At 40.2% G+C, this 23,022-nt stretch overlaps 1 protein-coding gene across 1 annotated transcript in view; it reads left to right on the forward strand.

Moving 5' to 3' along the window:
- Positions 1–23,022, forward strand: part of LOC112257667 (ephrin-B1) — a 75,678-nt gene that overhangs the window by 15,321 nt on the left and 37,335 nt on the right. Inside the window, exon 2 of the mRNA XM_024431423.2 lies at positions 14,021–14,298. Coding sequence (XP_024287191.1) covers positions 14,021–14,298 — 278 coding nt within the window. The remainder of the gene's footprint in view (positions 1–14,020; positions 14,299–23,022) is intronic.

Here is a 23,022-nt window from a genome sequence, read left to right on the forward strand (position 1 = left end):
AACTTTAAAGGCACTCTGAAGTAAAATGGGACTGAGAAACCTCAGGCTATGCATCTCTGAAGCTTGTTTATCATAATAGCATCAAAATATATGCACCGTTTATCATCTTGCATCAGTAATGCCTCTTACTAAAACAGTAATAAGAGACAAATGTTTTGATTCAGATTTTTCAAGCAATTTTTTCAATAGGGTGGTCATTGTTATCATGTGACTGTATTGGCTGGAACTTGATCGCTTGACAGCCACTGTTATAGGAATAGTGGGACACTGATTTACTGAGTTTAGATTATGTGTAATGAAATGTATACTCCAGTGACTGATTTAACCTAATATTTGAGTTTGAATTTTCTCCACACTAAAACTGTCTTAAAGCAATTAGTCTTGGAGCATTTGTCATGAGTGCTGGCTGGTGCCCATACGTAGCTGTAGGGGAAATTAAACGTGATTATGTAAACTAACAGATGTATTGTAAATCTAAGGCAAAGGCAAGGAGCTCGATGGGAGGGGGGAGTTGGAGCACTTGACACTTCAAACAGCTCCTTCAGCTCAACATCTGCCATACTAAAGCATCCAACATGCAATACCCAAGTCCTAATGGTTATTTAATACAGGCAACAATATCCAAGCATTAGACTTCTCTCTGACATATCAGGGGAGCTGCTGTGCTCGATTCCGATGATTCCAGTTTTCCCAAATTTAGTCGGTCTGAATAATCTGCTGAAAGAAGAGGTAGGAGGAAGCTCTGAAAACAGCAGTCCTCTGGTGCATTGTGTTGGCATTAAGGTTGCCAGCTGCGTGACAAGTGTTATTATAGTGTGTCAGCATTTATCCCCTCAGAGTGAGGTTTGAAAAATAGCCTGGCTTAGCACCCAGAAAGTCTATTCAGGATTTTTAATGTATTTCTTATTCTCTGTGGGAAGGAAACAGAACCAGGGAAGAATTAAGTCATCAAGAATCAAATGTAGAAAATATCACATGGTTAGAATAGTTTAATTTATAAATCCCAATAAAGAGAATGAACTAGTCTTATGCAATATTCCATGAAAACTTTTTTTCCTGGGAAGAAAAAGTTGCCAAAGAGGAAACTTGCTGTGATTGGACAATATGGCTGTGGTGGTCTTCTCCATTTAGCATTGTGTCTGCTCAAGCACATCAACCACTTTCTATCTGTGTTCTGGTCAAGTGCTAGATGAACAGTGCGTGTCCACAGTCACATTGCAAGGCAAGGTTGCAGCTGTCTCCACAAAAGGGAAGACTTGTTGGGTAGAGGGAGTCTCCGGTGTCAGTGTGGCCAAACTCAGTGAGATTAAGGCCCAGTATCTGTTGCAGATGGTAGTAATATAGCTTGGTGATAATATAGCTTCCCTAATAGCGTGTCTTTCCCCCTGCTGTCTTAAGCTATTAGCCAGCTGTTCCTCAAAAGCAAAACCAAATGGTATCTTGAGAAGACTATAATTAAAAAGGAAATAACCCTACTGAAACAAAAACGGAATAACTGGACTGTCATCTTTCTGTCTGTCAGACCAGAGCTGTAATACACACCACAGGCACTAAAACAGACCTGTTCCAACCTTATCACAACAGCTTTGTTTGGATTTCTCCTGTTTCTTGTTGCTCCTGACAACTGTTGTTGAAACTTTGGTTTCACAAGAGAGAGATTTGCCTTTTTGCAATTAGCTATTTAAATGAAATGATGCAGCAGCAGCAAGTTTAGTATGTTCCATACAAATAGTCTGTATGTCTAGTTTTAACCTACACTGAGTGTACAAAACATTAGGAACACCTTCCTAATGTTGAGTGGCAACCCCCCTTTGCCTTCAGACGAGCCTCAATTCGTCGGGGCTTGGACTCTACAAGGTGTCAAGGGCATTCCACAGGGATGCTGGCCCATGTTGACTCTAATTCTTCCCACAGTTGTGTCAAGCTGTCTGGATGTCCTTTGGGTGGTGGACCATTCTTGGTACACACAGGAAACTGTTGAGTATGTAAAACCCAGCAGCGTTGGAGTTCTTGACACAAACCTGTACGCCTGGTACCTACTACCATACCCAATTTAAAGGCACTTAACTATTTTGCCTTGTCCATTCATCCTCTGAATGACACACATACACAACCCATGTTTCAATTCAATTTCTCAAGGCTTAAAAATCATTATTTAACCTATCTCCTCCCCTTCGTCTACACGGATTGAAGTGGAGTTAACAAGTGACACCAATAAGGAATCATAGCTTTCACCTGGATCCACCTGGTCAGTCTGTGTCATGGAAAGAATATGTTCTTAATGTTTTGTACACTCAGTGTATATTTTAGTTTACTGGTTGACCTTTCATCTGAGTGAGTTGTTAATATTGAGATTATTCACCCTTATTTAGCATTGTTCTGTGGTCGGCCTAACTTGTTTCCAACCAGCATGACAAGGAATCACACAAAGTGTTGAAAAGGTCAAAGTTCAATAAGTTGTTTTATCCTTGATTCCTCTTGACAGTAAACAGAAGGTTCCAATCATGTTGGGGTGGCAGGTAGCCTAGTGGTTAGACTGTTAGACTAGTAACCAAAAGGTTGCAAGATCAAATCCCTGAGCTGACAAGGTAAAATCTGTTGTTCTGCCCCTGAACAAGGCAGTTAACCCACTGTTCCTAGACCAGTTAACTCACTGTTCCTAGGCTGTCATTGAAAGTAAGAATTTCTTCTTAACTGACTTGCCTGGTTAAATAAAGGTAAAACCCCCAAGAAATGTGTTGGGTGGAGAGTCTATTTGCATTTATATAGATGTGGCTGGCTCTATCTCTCTTGTTAACTGACATTGTTGCGGTCAACAGGTTTTTCAAGACAGACCTGTGGTGTGATATGTTGATATAATACATCACAGACTATGCCCTCTAATCAGAAATACTGTGATCACCAGCAGTGGAATTGTTACATTGTGCTACTCTCAATTAAACAATATGAGATTGAGTTGTCTTTCCCAATGACAGGCTGTCATTCGATCCTTTTTGGTTCCCCTCGCCTACTATTACCCCGTGTTCTTTTCTCATCCCGACTTGACTCTGAAAGGAGTCTCTTTGGTGTGGTAGTTAATAAAAGGGAGTAGGGGCAGTCAGATGCAAATCTGGTCAGGCCAAGACATGCACTTATTTTGATTTATGTGTGCGTTTAGTGGGTTTTGGTTAAACCCATTAGAAATGACTTCTCGGTTGTGCAGGGCTCAACGTGTGAAGTGGTGTAATACTCCTCTAGAAAATGATCTGTTTTTGATTAATGCAGTCTTACTATGCACCTGGGACAAGTCTTGACAATGAAATGGTTGTTGTCATAGATGTTTGAACTTGCTCTGAGCCAGGTATTTTGTGAGCATACAAGGCTTTTTTCCTTGGAGAGGTGTTAGCTAGACAGACTAGTTACATTCTTACTTGTCTACATAGGGTTAGCATGGAGACGGCAGCTTCGATATCAGCTCTTACTGCCAAATTAATTAGTTCTGTCTACTGTAATGGTGAATTAGTGCTACTGATTCCTCTTGTAGGATAGAATACACTATTCATGCCAATGCAGCCCACTGAGCGAATCAACTAATCACATTTTCCGTCTGTTTTAAATCCAAGGCAAGGGACTTTTTTTGGCCCCTTCTCTTTATTCACGTTAATGGAAGTTATATTACAATTATTGACATGGGTCTCTCAGGCTACTCAGGTTATGCGTTCTTCCAGTCTGCTGAGTAAAACCTGTTTATTTGCTGGTTCTTTGGGCAGAGGGTAATCAGTTCTCAGTGTGTAACCTGATCAGCAACACCATTGCGGTGCCAGATCCTCATTAAGTCCTTCCTGTAACAGTAAGTCTATGGAAATTCCCGCTGAATTCAGATCACCCTCAATCACATCAAATTCTGCCTGAGAATGTCAGTGAACAATATTCTGCATTAACTGCAAGGTTTGTTTTCCCCTCGAGCGAGACTGCAGTCTCTCTGATAGGAAATATAGAGTATAGCATTGAGAAATACCATGAATAATATTATTTGTTGACAAATGCAGCTTAAAGGAGTATGTACATTGCTGATGTATTAGCTCAAAATCATTTGGAAAATGTTCTTATGAGTCTCAAGGTTATAGGAGTTTATAGGAGTAAGTAACCTGTTGCCAGTGGGCCGGTTAGAGATTGTATTATTGAGAGACTTTCCCCCCCAGTCAGAAACATAAAGAGAGCTGCCAATCACGCATTCCATGTCAACGCTAAAGGGGGATGGAAGGAGCCAGCCTCATCGTCTCATTCCTCTGACCTGTGGCATTCTTTCCTCCTAACCAAAGCGATGGGAATGTGGGCAGAAGTCATGGACGTATCTGGGGAACCTGCCCCAGGAATGCTCCGCTTGTCCAATTGAGTCTTGGACAATAGTTGTGATGGTTCATTTCCTAACAAAGAACGATAAATATTGAACACTGTTACAAGGGGGTAGAGAATAAATAAAAACCATTATACCCTCCCTTGTTTGTTCAGTTGGATCATAAATCTTGTCTCCCGTCAGGTTTTGTCCTGAACTACTGTTGCCATGCTTTTGCATATGGGAACTGTCCTAAGGTCATATGTGTTCTTTAGACTTATTACCGGCAAGGACTTGCTTCTGTGCTGCCGGGCATGAGCAAGACAAATTATGCTGCCTTTCTGGAGTCGAAGTAGCTAATTATCTTCCCCAAACCAAGGCAAAACTGGGAAAGAAGCAGAGAACACATGACCTGAAAGCAGTGTTGAGGAGGCGACTTTTAAAAATAAGTTTAGTAAAAGAAAAACAAGTTTTGTCTCTTATATGCAGTGGTGTAAAGTATTTAAGTAAAAATACTTGAAGGTACTACTTAAGTTGATTTTTTGGGGGGTATCTGTACTTTTACTTTTACTTCACTACATTCCTAAAGAAAATAATGTACTTTTTGCTCCATACATTTTCCCTGACATCCAAAAGTACTCGTTACATTTTGAATGCTTAGCAGGAAGAAAATGGTCCAATGCATGCACATATCAAGAGAACAAACCTGGTCATCCCTACTGTCTCTGATCTGGCGAACTCACTGAACACATGCTTTCTTTGTAAATGATGTCTGAGTGTTGGAGTGTGCCCCTGGCTATCAGTGAAAAACAAGAACATGTTGCCGTCTGGTTTGGTTAATATAAGCAATTTGAAATGATTTTATTGTATTTTTGATACTTATTTTTGATACTTTTATTTTTGATACTTAAGTATATTTTAACAATTACATTTACTTTTGATACTTAAGTATATTTAAAACCAAATACTTTTAGACTTTTACTCAAGTAGTATTTTACTGGGTGACTTTCACTTTTACTTGAGTAATTTTCTGTTAAGGTATCTTTACTTTTACTCAAGTATGATATTTGGGTACTTTTCCACCACTGCTTATGTGTACCATTGGTTTGTATTGTTTTCTTTTTCAACTAGCTTTTTCCTAGTGGCCTTGAAGGGATATAACAGCAGAAGAGACACAATCAGAACATCTTTATGGCGGTTTTAGTTGAGCATTTCTGATGAATGGCAGCCACTGTGTAGGAGTATATTGAAAAAATTAGGTTGCTTTAGTTTTGCCCTCTTTGATATCACAGATAAGACCAAACAATGAACACTGAGTGGTTGAACATTTATTATATGCCCCTGATTCAAATGTCTGTCCATAACTAGTGCTAGCTAGCATTTCCTCTTGTAAATTTGTGATACATTTATGTCCATGTGCCATGCAGCCAAATATATATGTGGTATGTTCTTCAGGGCACCTGCCTCAGAAACACATTACAGAGAAATGTTGTTAAAGCCCTTTTGATACTGAACAGAAAAACTCCCCCTCTTATCGAGTAGCAGGGGATGTCAGATAAATGTAGCACTAGTCTTAATTTACACCCTCCATTCACACCTTTATCTCCAATCCCAGGTAATAGCCTGCCTTCCTCTGAACCTTATATCACAGAATGTCTCATCATGTCATCCCCATCTCCATGAGGCCACACTGATATATCCTCATTAGAAGCACATACAGTATTACAGTCAGAGGCAGACGCCCAAATTAAACCCATTTAAGGAGCATCCTTCCCTGAGGACCTGTGTTTTGGCCACCGTTCAGATCAGGGCTGGGCAGGCTGGGCTGCCACTAGCCCCCGGGTCTGTAGTGGGTTTCCTCAGCTGATCAGAGTCCATCTGGGGTTGGGCTTCATCCAGGACTGGAAACATGTCTCTCAGAACCACAGTGACCCTGGTATGTCTCTGTCTCCAGACAACTTAGAATGGACCTAGATTTGATTGATTTATGGTACAAATTTGTACATTATTTGATTGATTTATGGTACAAATTTGTACATCTAAATTGAGGAGTGTAGGTAACGATCAGTATTTTCACATCTCAGCAAAAAATATTAAAGCAAAATGTACAGTATGAGGTCTTTGTGGTCAAAGTTGCATAGTTAAGAGTTGCCAACACTCAGATGTAGGCCCTAACCACCCATTGATGCTCATGCTGGCTTCGCTTGCCAAGTTGCATTTTTACGGTGGTACATTTTTTTGTGATGAATCCCACCCTCATTCCTAGGCGGAATTCATAATTTAGCAATCTTGTTGGTATTCTACAGCATAGGCTGAGACATATTTAGTCATACAGGCAGCAGGAAGGATGTGTGGAAAATCTTCAGTTGAAAAGGGAGTGTCTAAATTAGTCATGCTGCAGATACAGTACTTTACTGCTTCTGTGGCTGATTCCCTATAGCTAGTGTTTTCTGCAAGTTTATTAGTGTGTAAGCACTGTGTAGGAGACTATGATATGATTTCTTCGTATTCAACTACAGTCTGCAGTGCACTTCTATGATGTGACTGATAATTATCCAGTGAATTATTAGGTTAAGCCATTGGTCACTTTTCGATATGTAGTAAAATGCTGCTACAGTGAACCAAACCCCAGTCACAGTGACACAACTCTTCATACTGCCACAGAATCCTCAGCCTGTTTGAAGGTAATTGGTATAATGAGATCATTCACACAGCCAGCCCTGGGCTGCAGTCTCCAGCCCACGAGAACTGAGAACTGATATACTCCAAACTGGGCTCTTGATCTGGAGGAGTCACAGCCATGTTGCCAATTACTGTATCCCTGGTAATCTCAGGCAGCTCCATGCACTGCAGACCAAAATAGACGTCAAAGCAAAGCAGATGTAATGGAGATAGTAAGGAGGGTGATTATTTCTCTCTACCTGTAGGGGGCATCTGTCGCTGTTGCCCCTGGGCTCGCCGAGTCGCCGTGTCCCCTTCGATATGTAATTGAACATTTCTGTGAGGGTATTGCAACTTTAAGATAACACATTAACACCCTTCTAACTGTTTATGCGTGCCTGATCCTCTGTCTACGTACTAACTGCCCATTTGCTTTTCAAAGCCGGGTTGAAGGTAAAATGTATTGAAATTGCTATGATACTTACAGCAGAGCACTGTGATGCATGTGCCTTGAGCGCCTCTGTAAACCAGACTGTAGCTCATTGACACAAATGCCATTATTCCACACTGAACTCACTAAACAATGAACAGTCTGTATTTGAGCAACATTAACCAAGGAATTGGTTTGGTGTGAATGCTATCACAGGTCTTTTTTATACTGTACCCCATTAATGGACGTAAATATACCCGTGTTAATGTGTATTTGCTGTTAAAGATACAAAAAAGTTATGTTATTTTTGGCAATTATATGAAGTTCAAACACAATCAACCTGATTTGAATATATAACATGTGTACAATATGGCAATCGTTTAATAATGCTACACATCATTTATTGACCAGTACCAACAGTTTCAGCTGCAATTGTCTGTCTTTTGGACAGGGTTGCAACATCCATATCATGTTGTAAAATATCGTATTTTAACACAATCACAGACTTGTAGGAAAAGTTTTAAAGATTGGATGCAATGTTTAGAGCGTGTTGATTTGCTTTTTTGAGGCATTTATTTTTCTTCTCTCACTGCATAACAGCTTGTTTGGGTTGCGGTTACCTTACCCTCAAATTACTGTCAAAGCAAGAATATGTTTTTCTGTTAGTTAATGATTTGCAGGCTTGAAGGAAAATAATACCTGCCAATCTCCATTTTTATCCAACCTTAAAAACTAGGACCACAGGAAAACTACTTCTGGTGAAATAAACAACAGATATTATTCAAAGAGCCCAAATCCTTCAACTGCAAAAAAATGATGAGCAAGTTTGCATTTGTCAATTTTGTCTTCAACTGGAATTGACTGATAATTGTAAATGTTAAATAACTAAGTATTCAACGTGCACGTTTGAATGTTTAGAGTGTATCCTGCCCTCTAGCTAGCCTGAGGCCTATTGATGGAGTTGTATGAATGGTGACGGCTTTAGAGTCCCAGACTAGTTGCACCCCTCTCTGATATTCCATTGGATAGCCTAAATCCTCCAGCAACGGGGCATTGTGGGATGGAAGGGTCTGCCAAGTCATGTGCTTGAATTCCCCCTTGGAATGTGTGATGGGGAGGTGGGGTGGGGAGAGTGTGGCCATGCCACTCATGAGAGATCTTTCCCCCGTTGGCTGTGTGAAGATCTCAGTAGCATTGTGAGAGCATGTGAATGAATAACCTTCATTTGCATGGACTACGTATAGCAGCTCTTTAATTGGTTGCATTCAAGCCAGTCTTAAGTCTGTGTTCAGTTGTTTAAAAGTGTGTGTGTGTGTGTGTGTGTGTGTGTGTGTGTGTGTGTGTGTGTGTGTGTGTGTGTGTGTGTGTGTGTGTGTGTGTGTGTGTGTGTGTGTGTGTGTGTGTGTGTGTGTGTGTGTGTGTGTGTGTGTGTGTGTGTGTGTGTGTGTGATAGAGAGAGGCAGGGAGAGAGTTTAAGTCATGTGCGTAATGTTAAAATAGGAAAGCAGACTGCTGTGATAATGATGCACTGTGAAGTTTATCGTTCGTCTGAGCACGCCTTGGGGAGGGGCGATTCTGAGCTCACTCTATAAGTGGGGATGGGGGGGTGTTCCATTCAATCACATGAATTACTGTGCTGTTGATTAATAAATATAATCAATAACAAATGCAACTGAAAATAATTGTGTGTGACTACAATGCAAATTAAAACTTACACTTTATATTATTTTCCTGGCTTTGAATAAATTGACTTTAGTTTTATTCACAGAAAAAAAGTATTTACCTTCATTTTGAATAAGATTAGAAAATATTTGCTCTCCTCTCCCTGTGGACTATGTAATCATTTTTAATCAGAGATGATGGTTGGAGCGAGAGAATGTGGGAAAGGGAGAGAGGAAGCGGGAAAAATTGCACAGAAATCATAACGTTTCTATGGAAACTTGTTTATGCCCGACTGGTGCATCTTGTAAATCCGATTGGCGAGAGAATGAGGCCTTGTCTCCTCCAAAGCCTGAAAGGAACTGCCCAGGCTCTAAGTGTGTAGGAGGCCCAAATGAGTGAAGAACAAAGGAGGGCTATTTTTTCAGTCTTTCACAGTTGATAATGAGCAGCGCAGACAATGGAGATGAGTTTGCTTCTTCAAGTTTCCCATATTGCTTGAGCTTGTCCCCTTGCACCTGGTATATTTGACACATATTTGATTGTCGTTTTCCTAGCAGTGGGAAAGATACTGGGACATATGCATTTTATTTTATTTTTATGCCTACTTGGTTTGTTCAAGCAAAAACGTGCATCAGTGACAGTTCACAGAAGTTGATGTCTTCATTGACAGGCTGAATGAATGTCTCTGATTCAGTGTTTGACCACATTAGTTTCCTGGTATAATGGAGCCAAATGTCTGCCAGAGGTTGTAACCTTAGGAAGCTGATTTTAATGCAAATATGTTGACTCCTAAACCATCCAATTTAAGATTTGAATAAAATATTGTCTTCACTTGTTTTTCTTGCAAAATAAGGCCTTAAAGGTGGGTTAATTTGGTTTATCACTCACTCAATGTTTTTATAATGATGAAACTAAGATAACAATGTTGTAAAACGATAACAGAAGCTGGATTAATCCGGTGGCCCCTTATCTATAAGTAATCATTCCCCACGGCTTAAAAGGCTGTTTTTTTAATGATTACTATACTAGATTATAGACTTTGAGGGGCTGTGTCTTGAGATTGAGAGCAGCAGTCACAATATGTCTTTGGGACTGTGTCTCTGTTGGACCCCAGTGATTTTTATTTAGCATGTGAGGCTGAGATAAGGTGTTGGCCTGGTACCTAATTATGTTAAACAGTATCCCAGGGGCCTTGAAGTGGAGGCAGCATCAGGCCTGTCAGGTCCAGGGTGGCAATTTATGGCAGGAGATGAGGCAACATGGCTATGGAGGATTAGCTCAATATTGAAATCAAATCCACTGTTATTTTTTAAAATCTGTTTTCACAAATGTACTCAGTGCAATATTGCTATTTGTCCCTGCCCTGGAAGACCCTAAAAATTGAATTGCAGATAGTTGCAGATGTTATACTTGCTAGTTATTGTGCTCGCCATCATTGTATCATTATCCAGTAAAAGGACTGACCACCCACTGTTTTCCCCCACTATTGTCTGTGATAGTTTATTATGTAAATGCAGGTTACTTGTTATAACAATGAGTTATGGTGATTCGGACATGCTTGTAACCATATGATATATAATGCATTTTATTTGAGGATCACCATGCATCCTAAACTGAATGTTTATGTATTACAAAAAGATCCTGGTGTGCTAGCTGCATGTAACATCACTTTAAAACCCTACTGACCGTGGAGAAAGCAGTAATAACACCATTCTTTCTCTGATGAAAAATGACCATTGAAAGGATTTGTAAGATGGCAAACGGAATGAAATGGCAATCATTTAGCACCCCTGATGAATATGCTAATCAATCTCATTAATATTCATTACGCTTTAAAACTCACATAATACCCCACTGTGTCTGCTGATTTCTGTCCCTGAAAATAATAGTGATGAAAACGAAAAAACTCTTGCCTGCCATGTCAAATTGTCACTCTTTAAACCGCATTTCCTATGGAAAGTGGTGGGAGGATATTCAGAGCTCAAAGCCCTAATCGTAAAGATGACCTGTAATTTCCAGTGTTCAGTCTGGAATTTGAACACTGTCTTGGCTTTGCTTCTTAGCTCAACAGAGCAGCAGTCCTGTTTGATCAGCACAAAGGGAATGGAGGATCTGTTTGGGCATCCCTTTGGTAGATGGAGTAGTAATTGGTAGATGGAGTAGTAATAGGCAGTCAAAGCTTTACAAAACCTGAGACATCTTAATCGGCACAGAGGAGCAGCAGACAGGGTATTGTGTTGTTTTTAAGGTATCCTTGTCTTATATCCTTCTCTGACATGTATAGCTACTCGATCATTGTTGTTGTGCATTTAGTCAGGGTTGTGTTTTTGTAGGTGTATTATTCTCTATTTTTGTTGGACCACACATGGTACTGCAGGCAAGCATCAACACAAGTTGCTCTGACACAGTTTATAGAGAAATACCTAACATGGCTTTTGTCATATTGTTCTATTGATGTACTCTATTTTGAGGTGCTTGTGTCAGACCATAACTGTGAACTGAAGAGGGGGCTACTGAGAGACAACAGAATGAGACAGGCAGTGTCGGTGTTGCAGACAGCCATGAGTTATGTGTTGCTCACTTTAGTTTAAAATACAGTTTGTTTTTATTTCTTTTTTATATACTGCTAGTCGGCAGCTACCTCAAATGCAGTGAATCCTTTGTTAGGTGCATGACTTTATGCTGGCCCCTGGCCGTTTACCTTATCCTCTGAGGATCCCATGACCGTAAATACAGAGGATTATAACAGAGAGAGCATTGCTGCTTTGTGGAGGATTGAGTGTTAGTTTGAGAAAGTTTGCTAACAGAGCTACATTATATACACACTTTGAAGAAGGCATTTCCATTGGCTCAGAAATACTTTGGAGACAATACGGAAACTAAAGCCAGACACCTGATCAGTCTCTGAAGAAGCCTGAGGATAAGGGCAAATCAAACAGGTTTGGGAAGCCAAACAGAGGACCCAGTGTCTGAGAGACAAAGACAACACCAATCTAACCGCAGGCCCAGGCAAGCTGTGCTCACTCCAGGCTGTGCACTCTGCTTCGTCTTTATGTACAGTAATAGAATGCTGTCGTACAGTTCCGCTTCAGTATATAGTGAATAATAATGCATCATCACATCTCCTAAGCTGTTAGCGAACGCAAGGGACCCTTTTTTATGTTACAAATCACGAGTCCCATCATGCATGGCAAAGATCTGTAAATCCACATAGAACATCATGACGAAGGGACGAGAGAAGGAGAGACTAATTACTCGTGAGCGAATACAGCAAGTAGAGAGACCGGGTTGTTGCAGACTGGATACTAAACGAGCCATGACGGATTGACATAGTGGAACCAGGGCACATACTTTTGTCTAAGATATCATACTAGCATACCTTAGTTACTAAGGTTTCCCACAGACAGGCAGACTGACTGACTTACAGACAGACATAGCTTACTGTTGATTAATTTTAGTGTTGGGAGAATTAGTCGGCCTCCTTCTATCCACCAGGGCCTTAAGATGAATGAGTCATGAAAGCTGTTTTCTTGTCTATTAAACCATGTTGAAAGTGGTTGGGAACAGTGTGTATGCAAATGAAATGTAAATAAGGATCAAGTTGTACATTTCCGTCTCCATCGCAACCAAACACATCATCATCATCAAACTGAGCAGCATCTCTCTAGTAACTAGGACAAGGTTGTTTGGACTTTAAGCTGAACAAAAACACATTCATCACAATACCGATTTGTTTGACTTCTACGGGACCAGATCAAAAACAGACAACATCAGCTCTTCTCTCATTTTGGATTAAGCATGTCAGCAGACCTAAGGGTTCTTATCAAAAAAATAAAAAGAAACCACTTGAGAAGTATGATGCATCAAAGGCAATCAGCAGGCCTAAATCCTCAAATAGAATTCAGCAGGGCCTGTTGCTTTGAGTTAGAGAGAGAAGATATCAAAATGAATTTTTTGAAAGATAAGGCGTGGAGCATCTAGATAAGGCATGCATGCCATCTGTCCATCAGCGCTTTGTGTTTATCTGTACTCTCTCCTCACTTGCCGCAGATTAAGCTCAATCAGGGCCCGGGCAGCCCTCTGTCATACTGATTTCCTATTGACATCTGCCCTGGTATTGTGCTGTATGTTTGCTGAGGTAAAGATATGAGATGTCTGCTTTGTTTACAGTGTTTTAAATCAATGGGCATTCATGTAAATGAATGCAAGTGTTTACATTATAACAGCTTGGGCTCTTGGTTGTTATCTGTGTGTTTGATGTTATCAACCCCAGATGTAAAAGCATGTCCCAAAGCTGTCCTCGACGGTCGGCCATGTTTATGTGGCGTTGTAATCTGCCTTTGGGCAGATAATGTCCAGCTTGTCTCCTATCTCGGGATACATCACCAAGCCGCTTCCCTTAACCTGTTCCTTACAATTAATTCACCCATGATTTGTTTTTCACCGGCCTTTAAGTGAAGTGAAATAACAAAAAATGTACATTAAATTAGTCACTGTTGCTCAAGCAACTGCCAGACAGACACGGACAACACTATTGTATTCCCTTAACCTGTTCCTTACAATTAATTCACCCATGATTTGTTTTTCACCGGCCTTTAAGTGAAGTGAAATAACAAAAAATGTACATTAAATTAGTCACTGTTGCTCAAGCAACTGCCAGACAGACACGGACAACACTATTGTATTAACCTGTCACATGATTTGTTTTTCACCGGCCTTTAAGTGAAGTGAAATAACAAAAAATGTACATTAAATTAGTCACTGTTGCTCAAGCAACTGCCAGACAGACACGGACAACACTATTGTATTGGGTAGAGAAGAATCACATTTTATAGAGAGTTATAACACACTGTTATGCAGTGCATGTGATGTATGTCCAGACCTTATATGCATTTCTGTTATTAGAGTATTTGATATTCTTAACTTTCTCTGTCATATTTTGTCTGTTTCAGATTTCAGTATGGGAAGGGCTTGGTGATGTATCCCGAGATAGGAGACAAGCTGGACATTATCTGCCCAAAGGCAGACATGGGGCGGCCGTATGAGTTTTACAAGCTATACCTGGTGAAGAAGGAGCAGGCAGACCAATGCAGCACAGTCATGGACCCCAATGTGTTGGTCAACTGCAACAAGCCTGAGAAGGACATCAAATTCACCATCAAGTTTCAGGAGTTCAGTCCAAACTACATGGGCCTGGAGTTCAAAAAGAACGTCAATTACTTCATCACATGTGAGTATCTGGTATTTAACCACACCGATGCATCTTATTTTATACCATCTATAAACTTTGTATGGATGCTTAGAAATTACAACACGATTGTTCCTAGATTATTCATTGTTTAATACAGCCCCGACATGGAATAGAATTGCGAACAATTCACAAGGCTTTTCCTTAATCTGTCATTTAGAAATGGGTATTGTAGTGCTGCGATAAGATCAAACAGTTGTATTTTCCATGAGCTTAAAGGGGTACTTCTTGATTTTGGCAATGAAGCCCTTTATCTACTTCCCCAGAGTAAGATGAACTCGTGAGTCTTGGGATACCATTTGTATGTCTCTGCGTGCAGTTTGAAGGAAGTTACTAACTAGAGTTACCGCAATTGCTAACTAGTGTTAGCGCAATGACTGGAAGTTTATGGTAACTGCTAACAGGGTAGTAGATGTACGCTAACACTAGTTAGCATTGGCTTGCGAAACTACCTCTAACTTCCTTCATACTGGATGCAGAGACATAAAAATGGTATCCGTGAGTTCATCTGACTCTGGAGAAGTAGATAAAGGGCTTCATTGCCAAAATCCCGAAGTATCCCTTTAACGTTCCTTAGTATGCCACATATAGATACTGGCTCTTTTTCTTGGAATACAAGGCTTCTGAAATATTTGCTGTGATCTGAAAGAGACCTGTCTAGTACAACTGAATTGATTATCCTTCTGCTGAGCCTGAAATCATTACAGCTCACATTAAACTCCCTCAGCACAACATGAACATTTTCTTAAGGTCATCTGACTATAATGTATGTTGAATGAAAATCTTATCAGGTAGTCCTTGGTCGGGAATGCCTGAGCGTCCTTGAGTATCTTTTGACCCGTTGTTTTTAAGTGCAGCCACTACTAGCCTAGTTCTCCCCGCTCAGCGCGACTCTAAGCGCAGAGGGGTCTCTGAATTTTCTGAGGTGAAATCGTTTCTGTCAGATCCGGTCAGTTGCAATAACACTTAAACTCTGGCAGAGGGGTCAGCTCCAGTCAAGCAGGCCTGATTTGTTCTGTTACACATCGCTGAGCCGAGCCCATTGGCTCTGACACCCTAACACCAGCATATAATCGACTTCACCCGACTCCACAGGTCCACAGGCCCAAGGCTTCTTTTCTTTAACCCTTTGATCCACATGGTATGTCTTTAGATCATCACTGGTGGCTGGCTGGGGAAGGAGCTCTGCTATTGTCCTGTCCTCTCACAGATCTAGCATCAGAACATCAATGACACCATAATGTCCAGTCTCAATGATAACTGGTCTTCAACCCAACGTGGATGGCCCATAAAAACACACTGAATGACTGGTGAAGCATGAAAAAGTGCTTCCAGCTTTGATACTTCTCTAATAGGAAAGCAAACATATTGTGTCTTTGCCACAAACTGATTACATTTCTGATTATCCTTGAAAGTAGTCTGTATATTTTCCTCATGTTCTTTAGTCCTGTTCCAAAAAGAACAATTTATGATGTGGTTGCAAGAGTAAATGGGCCACATTTATCAAATCATGTGTGCAGACTGAATGTGTAAGAGCAGTCCCAGCCACACACGTACAGAACGTTGGATAAGGTGTCCGGTATTCTTGTGACAGTGACTCTTGTTAAACAGTGACTCTTGTTAAAGGGGAAATGAGCTCAAGCGCTTGTTTAATTAGTGAACTCTGCAGCTCTCTGAGTATTGGTGGATTAGTGATGAAGATGAGAGGCAAGGCACAGTGCACTCTACACTGCTGATTCACTTGTTTCTTCATAAATCAAAGTGAGGTTTGATAAAAACGCACAACTTCCATTGCCAAGAGTGCTGCTTTCTGTGAGAATATCTCTCTGAGATCTGACTGACTTTGTCTTTGATCTAATCCAGGGTTTCCAAAACTCGGTCCTTACTTTACCCTCTGTAACAGTATTTCAATGCTTGGTTTGTTACATTTGAAACGCAAAGGTGGCTTGTAACGTCCGTTTTTTTATTTTACTACGTTTTCTACTTGAATCGTCTTTCTCTCTATCCTGGTGCATGCTACTTCCCACACAAAGCCCTGCTCCCTGTCACTCAAGGAGAGCAGTTGCTCGACCACAGAATCACAACCACTTTCTTGCTGTTCATTCTGCAGCCTGCATGGTCAGATAGATGCAACAAGATGTTGGTGACACGCTGCTATCCACTATTCCACTATTAGTTAGTGTATCTTACTGTCTGCAAACTACTGTCTGCTAGTTTGTCTTTTCATAGCAAATTGTGGCTCAAATAAATCTTGTTAACCGCTAGTAAGCTGGCTAGCTAGCTTGCTAAATGTAGTAAGAGTCAGAGCAAACATAGCTATCGAATACAGCATGGTACCAGTAATGGTGTATGCATACAAAAGATAGGTCTGTTATTTGTGCAACAATATCAAAGAAATGAATCATAGTGGGCAGAACAAGCAAGGAGGTGGGCAGAGCCAAGCATGAGCTAGTGAGATCCTATTGGCGTGTTCTAACAATGTGTAAAACTGCAGCATCCAACTTAAAACATTAAACTGGTCCATCTTTTCCCGCTCTTCTTTATTATTTATGTTCTAACCAGAAGCACACAGCAATGCTGACCATATTTAGCTTTTATGAGAAATTTGCATTCAGAAATGCAAGCTGCCTCACTTTCGAGGGGCTGACGCGGTTTCTTCACTCAGTAATTATTTGTCCCGTTTTCGAAAAGACCCTCTCAGGGGGAACAGATGTGGCCACTATGCAGAGTCTCCCTGTCATGACTTTAGTAAGCCGTGGGTAGACAGAGGCCTTGTTCTTCCACCAGCGCAGAGGATCTGCAGACCTTTGGAGGGGCTCCTCCAAATAGGGACGGACCTCCATTATGGCATCTGCTGAGGGATTCCTTCGTGCTACATCCCCAGTTGTTCTCTCGTCAAACAGCATCCAAACAGCAGACGTTTGTGGCACTACTGCTGGTGCTTCTGCTCCATCTGATCCCTCTTCTTCCTGTTGGCCTGGTGCCTGAGCCAACTGACTGCTGGGGCTGTCCCTCCCTGCTGCTGAGGTTATTCTTTGAAGAGCCTCATCAATCGCTCTGGCATCACTGAAGGCTGACTTCTTAAACCTGGGGTCAAGTGCAGCGGTTTCTGATAGCACGTGATTATATTCCATTCTGTGGATCTTTCTGTCCATTGATGAACATAGGGTGTCCATCAACTCTGTCACATGTCCTGTGGTTACATTTGCTCTCTCTGGCGACCCTTACACAGGAGTATCATTTCTGAAGCTGTCGCATAGCTGAAAAAAGAGATCAGTAACTTATTAGTTCAGGTTCATGTTTTGTCGACTGATACTACATTCTCATCTACCGGTCATATACATATATAATACTGGATTGATGTAGTAATGATGTAGTAATAACTGCCTACTGTACCTCTCTCCACTGATCTCCACAGTGACCTGCTCAAAGGGTCCCAGGACTCTGCACACCTAATCCACCACCACCTCCCATTCCTCTTGGGTCAGAGCATCAACAGGTGGATTGACAATGTCCAGGGTAGAGATGACGGCATTCTTTGACTCAAGAAACTGCTTCAACATATAAAATGCTGAATTCCACCATTGTCCATTGTTTAGGCCCCAGCTCAGGCATCCCCATCTGGCGTTGTGTAGACTTTTTAGTTTTTCAGCACCTACTGTGCCCCTGTGGAAGTATTCCACAGCTGCTTTCACTTTGTCCACAGTGGGCTTCATCGCCTTCAGAGCATCTCTTTCAATCAGGTTGATTGTGTGGGCAAGACATGGATGATGGGTCCATTTTAAAATGTTCATGGCTTTGGTCATGTTAGCGGCATTGTCGCTAACACAACAGAACACTTTTCCATTTACTTGCCACTCTCAACAGTTCCTCTCCCAAGTTCTCTGAGGTGTTTCTATCGCTGAACTCAAAGCAGTCCAGAAGACAGCTAGACATCGAAAAATCTTCAATGAAGTGACATGTAACCGACATGTAAGAAGTGGTTACCCTTGATGTCCAGCAGTCAGTGGTAAGGAAAACTGCAACTTTTTGGACTCTTTCCCGTACTGAAACCTGTGTGCTCTCGTACAGTTGTGGAATAAGTGATTTTGAAAGGGTTTTCCTGCTTGGAATTATGTACATTGGATTTAGACTATTGCGATAATTCTAAAACCTCTGTCTTCCACGATCGAAAATGGCTGGAAATCGGTGGCAATCATTTTAGTCAATGCAATATCAATTTGGCCTTGTTTTGCTACAGACATAGACCTTGGCATAAACTGGTCCATAGAAGACTGCGTTGCTGTGGGTCGCGGAATAGGCCTACTTGACTGGGTGGATACTGGCTCTACCACTATCACTAGCAGGCCCGCTAGTTTCTCGAAGCTCCGCTACAGCTAGCTTCACAGTTGGGTGCACAGTTCACATATGCTGGTGTAGGTTGTGCGTAGAACTGGCTTTATATGAGATTTTGTTTTGGCAAATTCTACACTGTGCTCTAACATTGTGTACATTATTAAAATGCATCCAAATGCTACTGTGCTTCCGACTCATTTTCCAGCTGTTGTTTTCACAGCTGTCCTTCATCTCTCTCCTCGGCTGCTAAGTGTGTGACTGTGAGTGAGTTGGCTCGGCCCTCCCTCACGCATCTTTGGTTCATTGGTTGACAATGCGTGTCTGATTGACAGGAACAACAGGTGAGGCTGTTAGTCTGAGCAGACAGTCAGAACGAATGTGTGTGCGATTCAGCATTTAGGCCTATATTATTTTATTTATTTTTTTGTTCTTTGAATTAGTTAATTATATTCATTTAAATCTTTTGATTATTCAGATCTTAATTTTTTAAATATTTTTATAAATATATCCGGCTCTTTTGATATGCGAGTTGGCTCCCAACGTTCACCTACAAGTGCTGGCTCTTAGAGCCGACTCGTTCGTGAACGACCCATCACTACTCTGTGAAGTACGCGTGTGCAATAACTCCATTTGCCCTTGCTCTCCTTCTAAACAACACCGCTTTTGTAAACTTTGGCATAGGGTAAAGTCTACAAAAACGCAGTCCACTCTGTTTGTTACAGATTATCATTTTGGAAACAGAAAACTGTATGGAAATCAAATGTTTCATTGATGAGAAAATTAGAAGAATGTCGGCCAAAATCCATCTCACTCCATCTTCTCCCACTAAGGGCCACTGGGCATCCTCTCATCACCTAGTTTGGTAGTGAGTGGAAACGCCAACCAGATGCTTCACATTTATACACGAGACAGAACATGCTGTCTCCTTGTTCTATCTGTGGCAGTGTCTTCTAAATCAGAGAGGAATAGGCGAAGCATGTATATGTTAGCTAGCTACATGAGGTAAGAAAACGTCTAATGTAACATCTAATTAGTGTCACCTGGAAACACTGGCCAACAATTTTGGTTGTTGTGTTGTTATGTCAAACAACAATGAGCCCGGTTACATGCACACAATAATATGATTATTGTGGATAATCAGATCAATATAATGTTTAGTTTTAAATGTTTGCATGCTTTGCGAGAAGAACGATTTTCCTAATAATCCTGTTTACATGGACATATCTGAAATCAGGCTACCTGATGGGACTTAAATAAATGCAGAAAATCAGCAATGAAAATAAACGTTCTACCACAGTGACCATGTTATTTTTGCAAAGCCTATTTGATTTTGTGTTTGGACAACTATTTCTAAAATGTTCACTTTCAGTTTATCCGAACCCACTTCACTTGCGCATGAGAGAGAGTTTTGCGCTACCGGTGCTTGCACATGCGCAGATCAAATACACCACTGGAACGCCGATTAAGCTGTTTGCATGTCCTAATAATTTGAAAGATTGCTCAGAAAACCAAGTGTTTTAATTGGCGAGTGTTTAATTCACCAAGTGTTTTAATTGGCGAGTGCTTACTTCGATTTTGACCTTACACCGATTAACCTCTAGCGCCCGTATCCGGGAGCGTAATCATAGCCTCAAGCTCATTACCATAACGCAACGTTTCCTATTCATGAAAATCGCAAATGAAATGAAATAAATATATTGAAACACAAGCTTAGCCTTTTGTTAACAACACTGTCATCTCAGATTTTCAAAATATGCTTTTCAACCAAAGCTACACAAGCATTTGTGTAAGAGTATTGATAGCCTAGCATAGCATTAAGCCTAGCATTCAGCAGGCAACATTTTCACAAAAACAAGAAAAGCATTCAAATAAAATAATTTACCTTTGAAGAAATTCGGATGTTTTTCAATGACGAGACTCTTAGTTAGATAGCAAATGTTCATTTTTTCCCAAAATATTATTTGTGTAGACGAAATAGCTCTGTTTTGTTCATCACGTTTGGCTAAGAAAAATACTGGAAAATGCAGTCACTTACAACGCCAAACTTTTTTCCAAATTAGCTCCAATAATATCAACAGAAACATGGCAAACGTTGTTTAGAATCAATCCTCAAGGTGTTTTTCACATATCTATTCGATAATCTATCAGTGGTGGCAGTTGGCTTGCACTTCCTGATTGGATTTTTATCTGGGTTTTTTCTGTAACATCAGTTCTGTGGCACTCACAGACAATATCTTTGCAGTTTTGGAAACGTCAGAGTGTTTTCTTTCCAAAGCTGTTAATTATATGCATAGTCGAGCATCTTTTCGTGACAAAATATCTTGTTTAAAACGGGAACGTTTTTCATCCAAAAATTTAAATAGCGCCCCTCTTTATCCAAGAAGTTAAGATAAGGTAATTGTATTACAGAAAACCTTTAATGACCTGAAATTAGTACTGAATGCAGGTAAACCTAAGTCTATGTAAATATAAGTATGATGATTTAAGCATGTGTACTTTGGATGGTGTCCATATTGATCGTGTCCCTGCTTACAAATATCTGGGCATCTGTATAGATGAAAAGCTGTCTTTAAAAAAGCATATTGATGAGTTAGTTAAGAAGCTGAGAATAAAAATGGGTTTCTTCTATAGAAATATGTCCTGCCTCGCTAAATAGTAGAAAGCAGATCATTCCCTTTACGTTCCTAGACTATGGCAACATCATCGACTGTATATGAACACAGCTGCCACTTCATTTAAGCCCTCAGATGCAGTTTATCATAGCACATTGCGCTTTATTACGGGATACAATTTTTAGTACTCATCACTGCATTCTCTAGCAGAAAGTTGGTTGTCCCTCTGATGTCACGTAGGTTGATACATTGCCATGTTTTCATTTAAAAAGCCCGGTCTCAGGGATAGCTAACTCTGGAAATTCCTTTGGTCTCTACTGAGTTAGGTAAATCAGCTTTTAGTTTTCTTGCACCTTATTTGTGCAACTATCTTCAAAATGTTTTTAAATTTGATGCTCTAGTGCCTCTAGGGCAATTCAGAAAGCTGATTGAGGACCTTATTACTGAAGAATGTGTTTGTTTTTATGACCATGTTTTTCTTCCTGCTTGCATTTTGTATTTATATTCTGATGTGTGTATCTTCTGTAGTTTGTCATTCAGGGCTCATATGTGAAATTAACCTTGGTCTCAGTATGACTCCCTGATAAAATAGAATGAAGGTTAAGCAGAGTAAGGTGTTTACATTACTATTATGATACTTTGCCTACTGGTATAATCAGTTTAATATCGAATTATTAGTGTGCATGTAAACGTACTCAGTATATTCAAGGTGCGGCCCACTACAGTCCAACTAGGGTTACAAAGGGAGGATATATTACTGGAAACCTTCGAAGTTATCAGTACACTACCAGCATTTTGCTACTTTTAAGGATGTTATGTAATCTATAACAAGACATCTAGTGGTCTTTTGGGTGCTTCGGATGATCACAGTTGTCTAATTGTCTCTGGTCCTCTGTGTGGCCTTATCACATGTAAAATATATAAAATAATTAAGTAAGATGATAAAAAAAATGTTTGAGGAATGACAAAATATTTAAGAACAAAGCTGTAAAACATTATCCTAAATATAAACCATCTATTTAGTGAATACAATTAGTGTTTATTATGAAGGTTTCAGCATTCCTTTTGTTTACGCACATTTATTTTACTATGTCAATGTGTCTTTTTTGTCAATGTTTTGGCGTCAAACTGGTGGCGGTTGTGAAGAAAAGTCAATATTTGGAAGAGTTAATAGAAAATAATCCTGTTGTTGATTAAATGCTTGTTTTCATTAATTAGGCTATTTTCTCTTTAACCATATGGTCTATCTACTACAAACTCACGGACAATATGGACACATATATAACAAATAAAAGTAGACATGAATACATTTTTTAAAAGTTATTCAAGTGTAAATGACCAAAGTTACGATGGCTTGCCATAGATTGTCAGTTACTTAATTAAGATTCTGGTAACTTTGGTAAATACTGGTGGCTTTGCAACCCTAATTCCAACTAAAGAATTTGAATAATAATTGTATTTCCATGATTCCAGCAGTTCACCAGTTAACTATGCCAAGATTTGTTTTCCCATATGATGCAGCCCTGCGTGGCACCGTTTGGAAATTATAACAAAAGTGCAGGAAATGCTGACATTTATGAAAATGCTGAAAATTAAGTTGGATTGAACAGTATAGAACAGTCAGAATAGAGAAAGCCCCATTGAAATCACTTATAATGTATTTGTTGCCAGCCTAGGGTAATTTACTAGTCATAATGCATATTGAAAACTTACCGTCAAATACCGTCAAATACCATTGAATCAAACATTTGAAAAATAT

This window comes from Oncorhynchus tshawytscha, linkage group LG09 (assembly GCF_018296145.1).
Source record: "Oncorhynchus tshawytscha isolate Ot180627B linkage group LG09, Otsh_v2.0, whole genome shotgun sequence".
Taxonomy (NCBI): domain Eukaryota; kingdom Metazoa; phylum Chordata; class Actinopteri; order Salmoniformes; family Salmonidae; genus Oncorhynchus; species Oncorhynchus tshawytscha.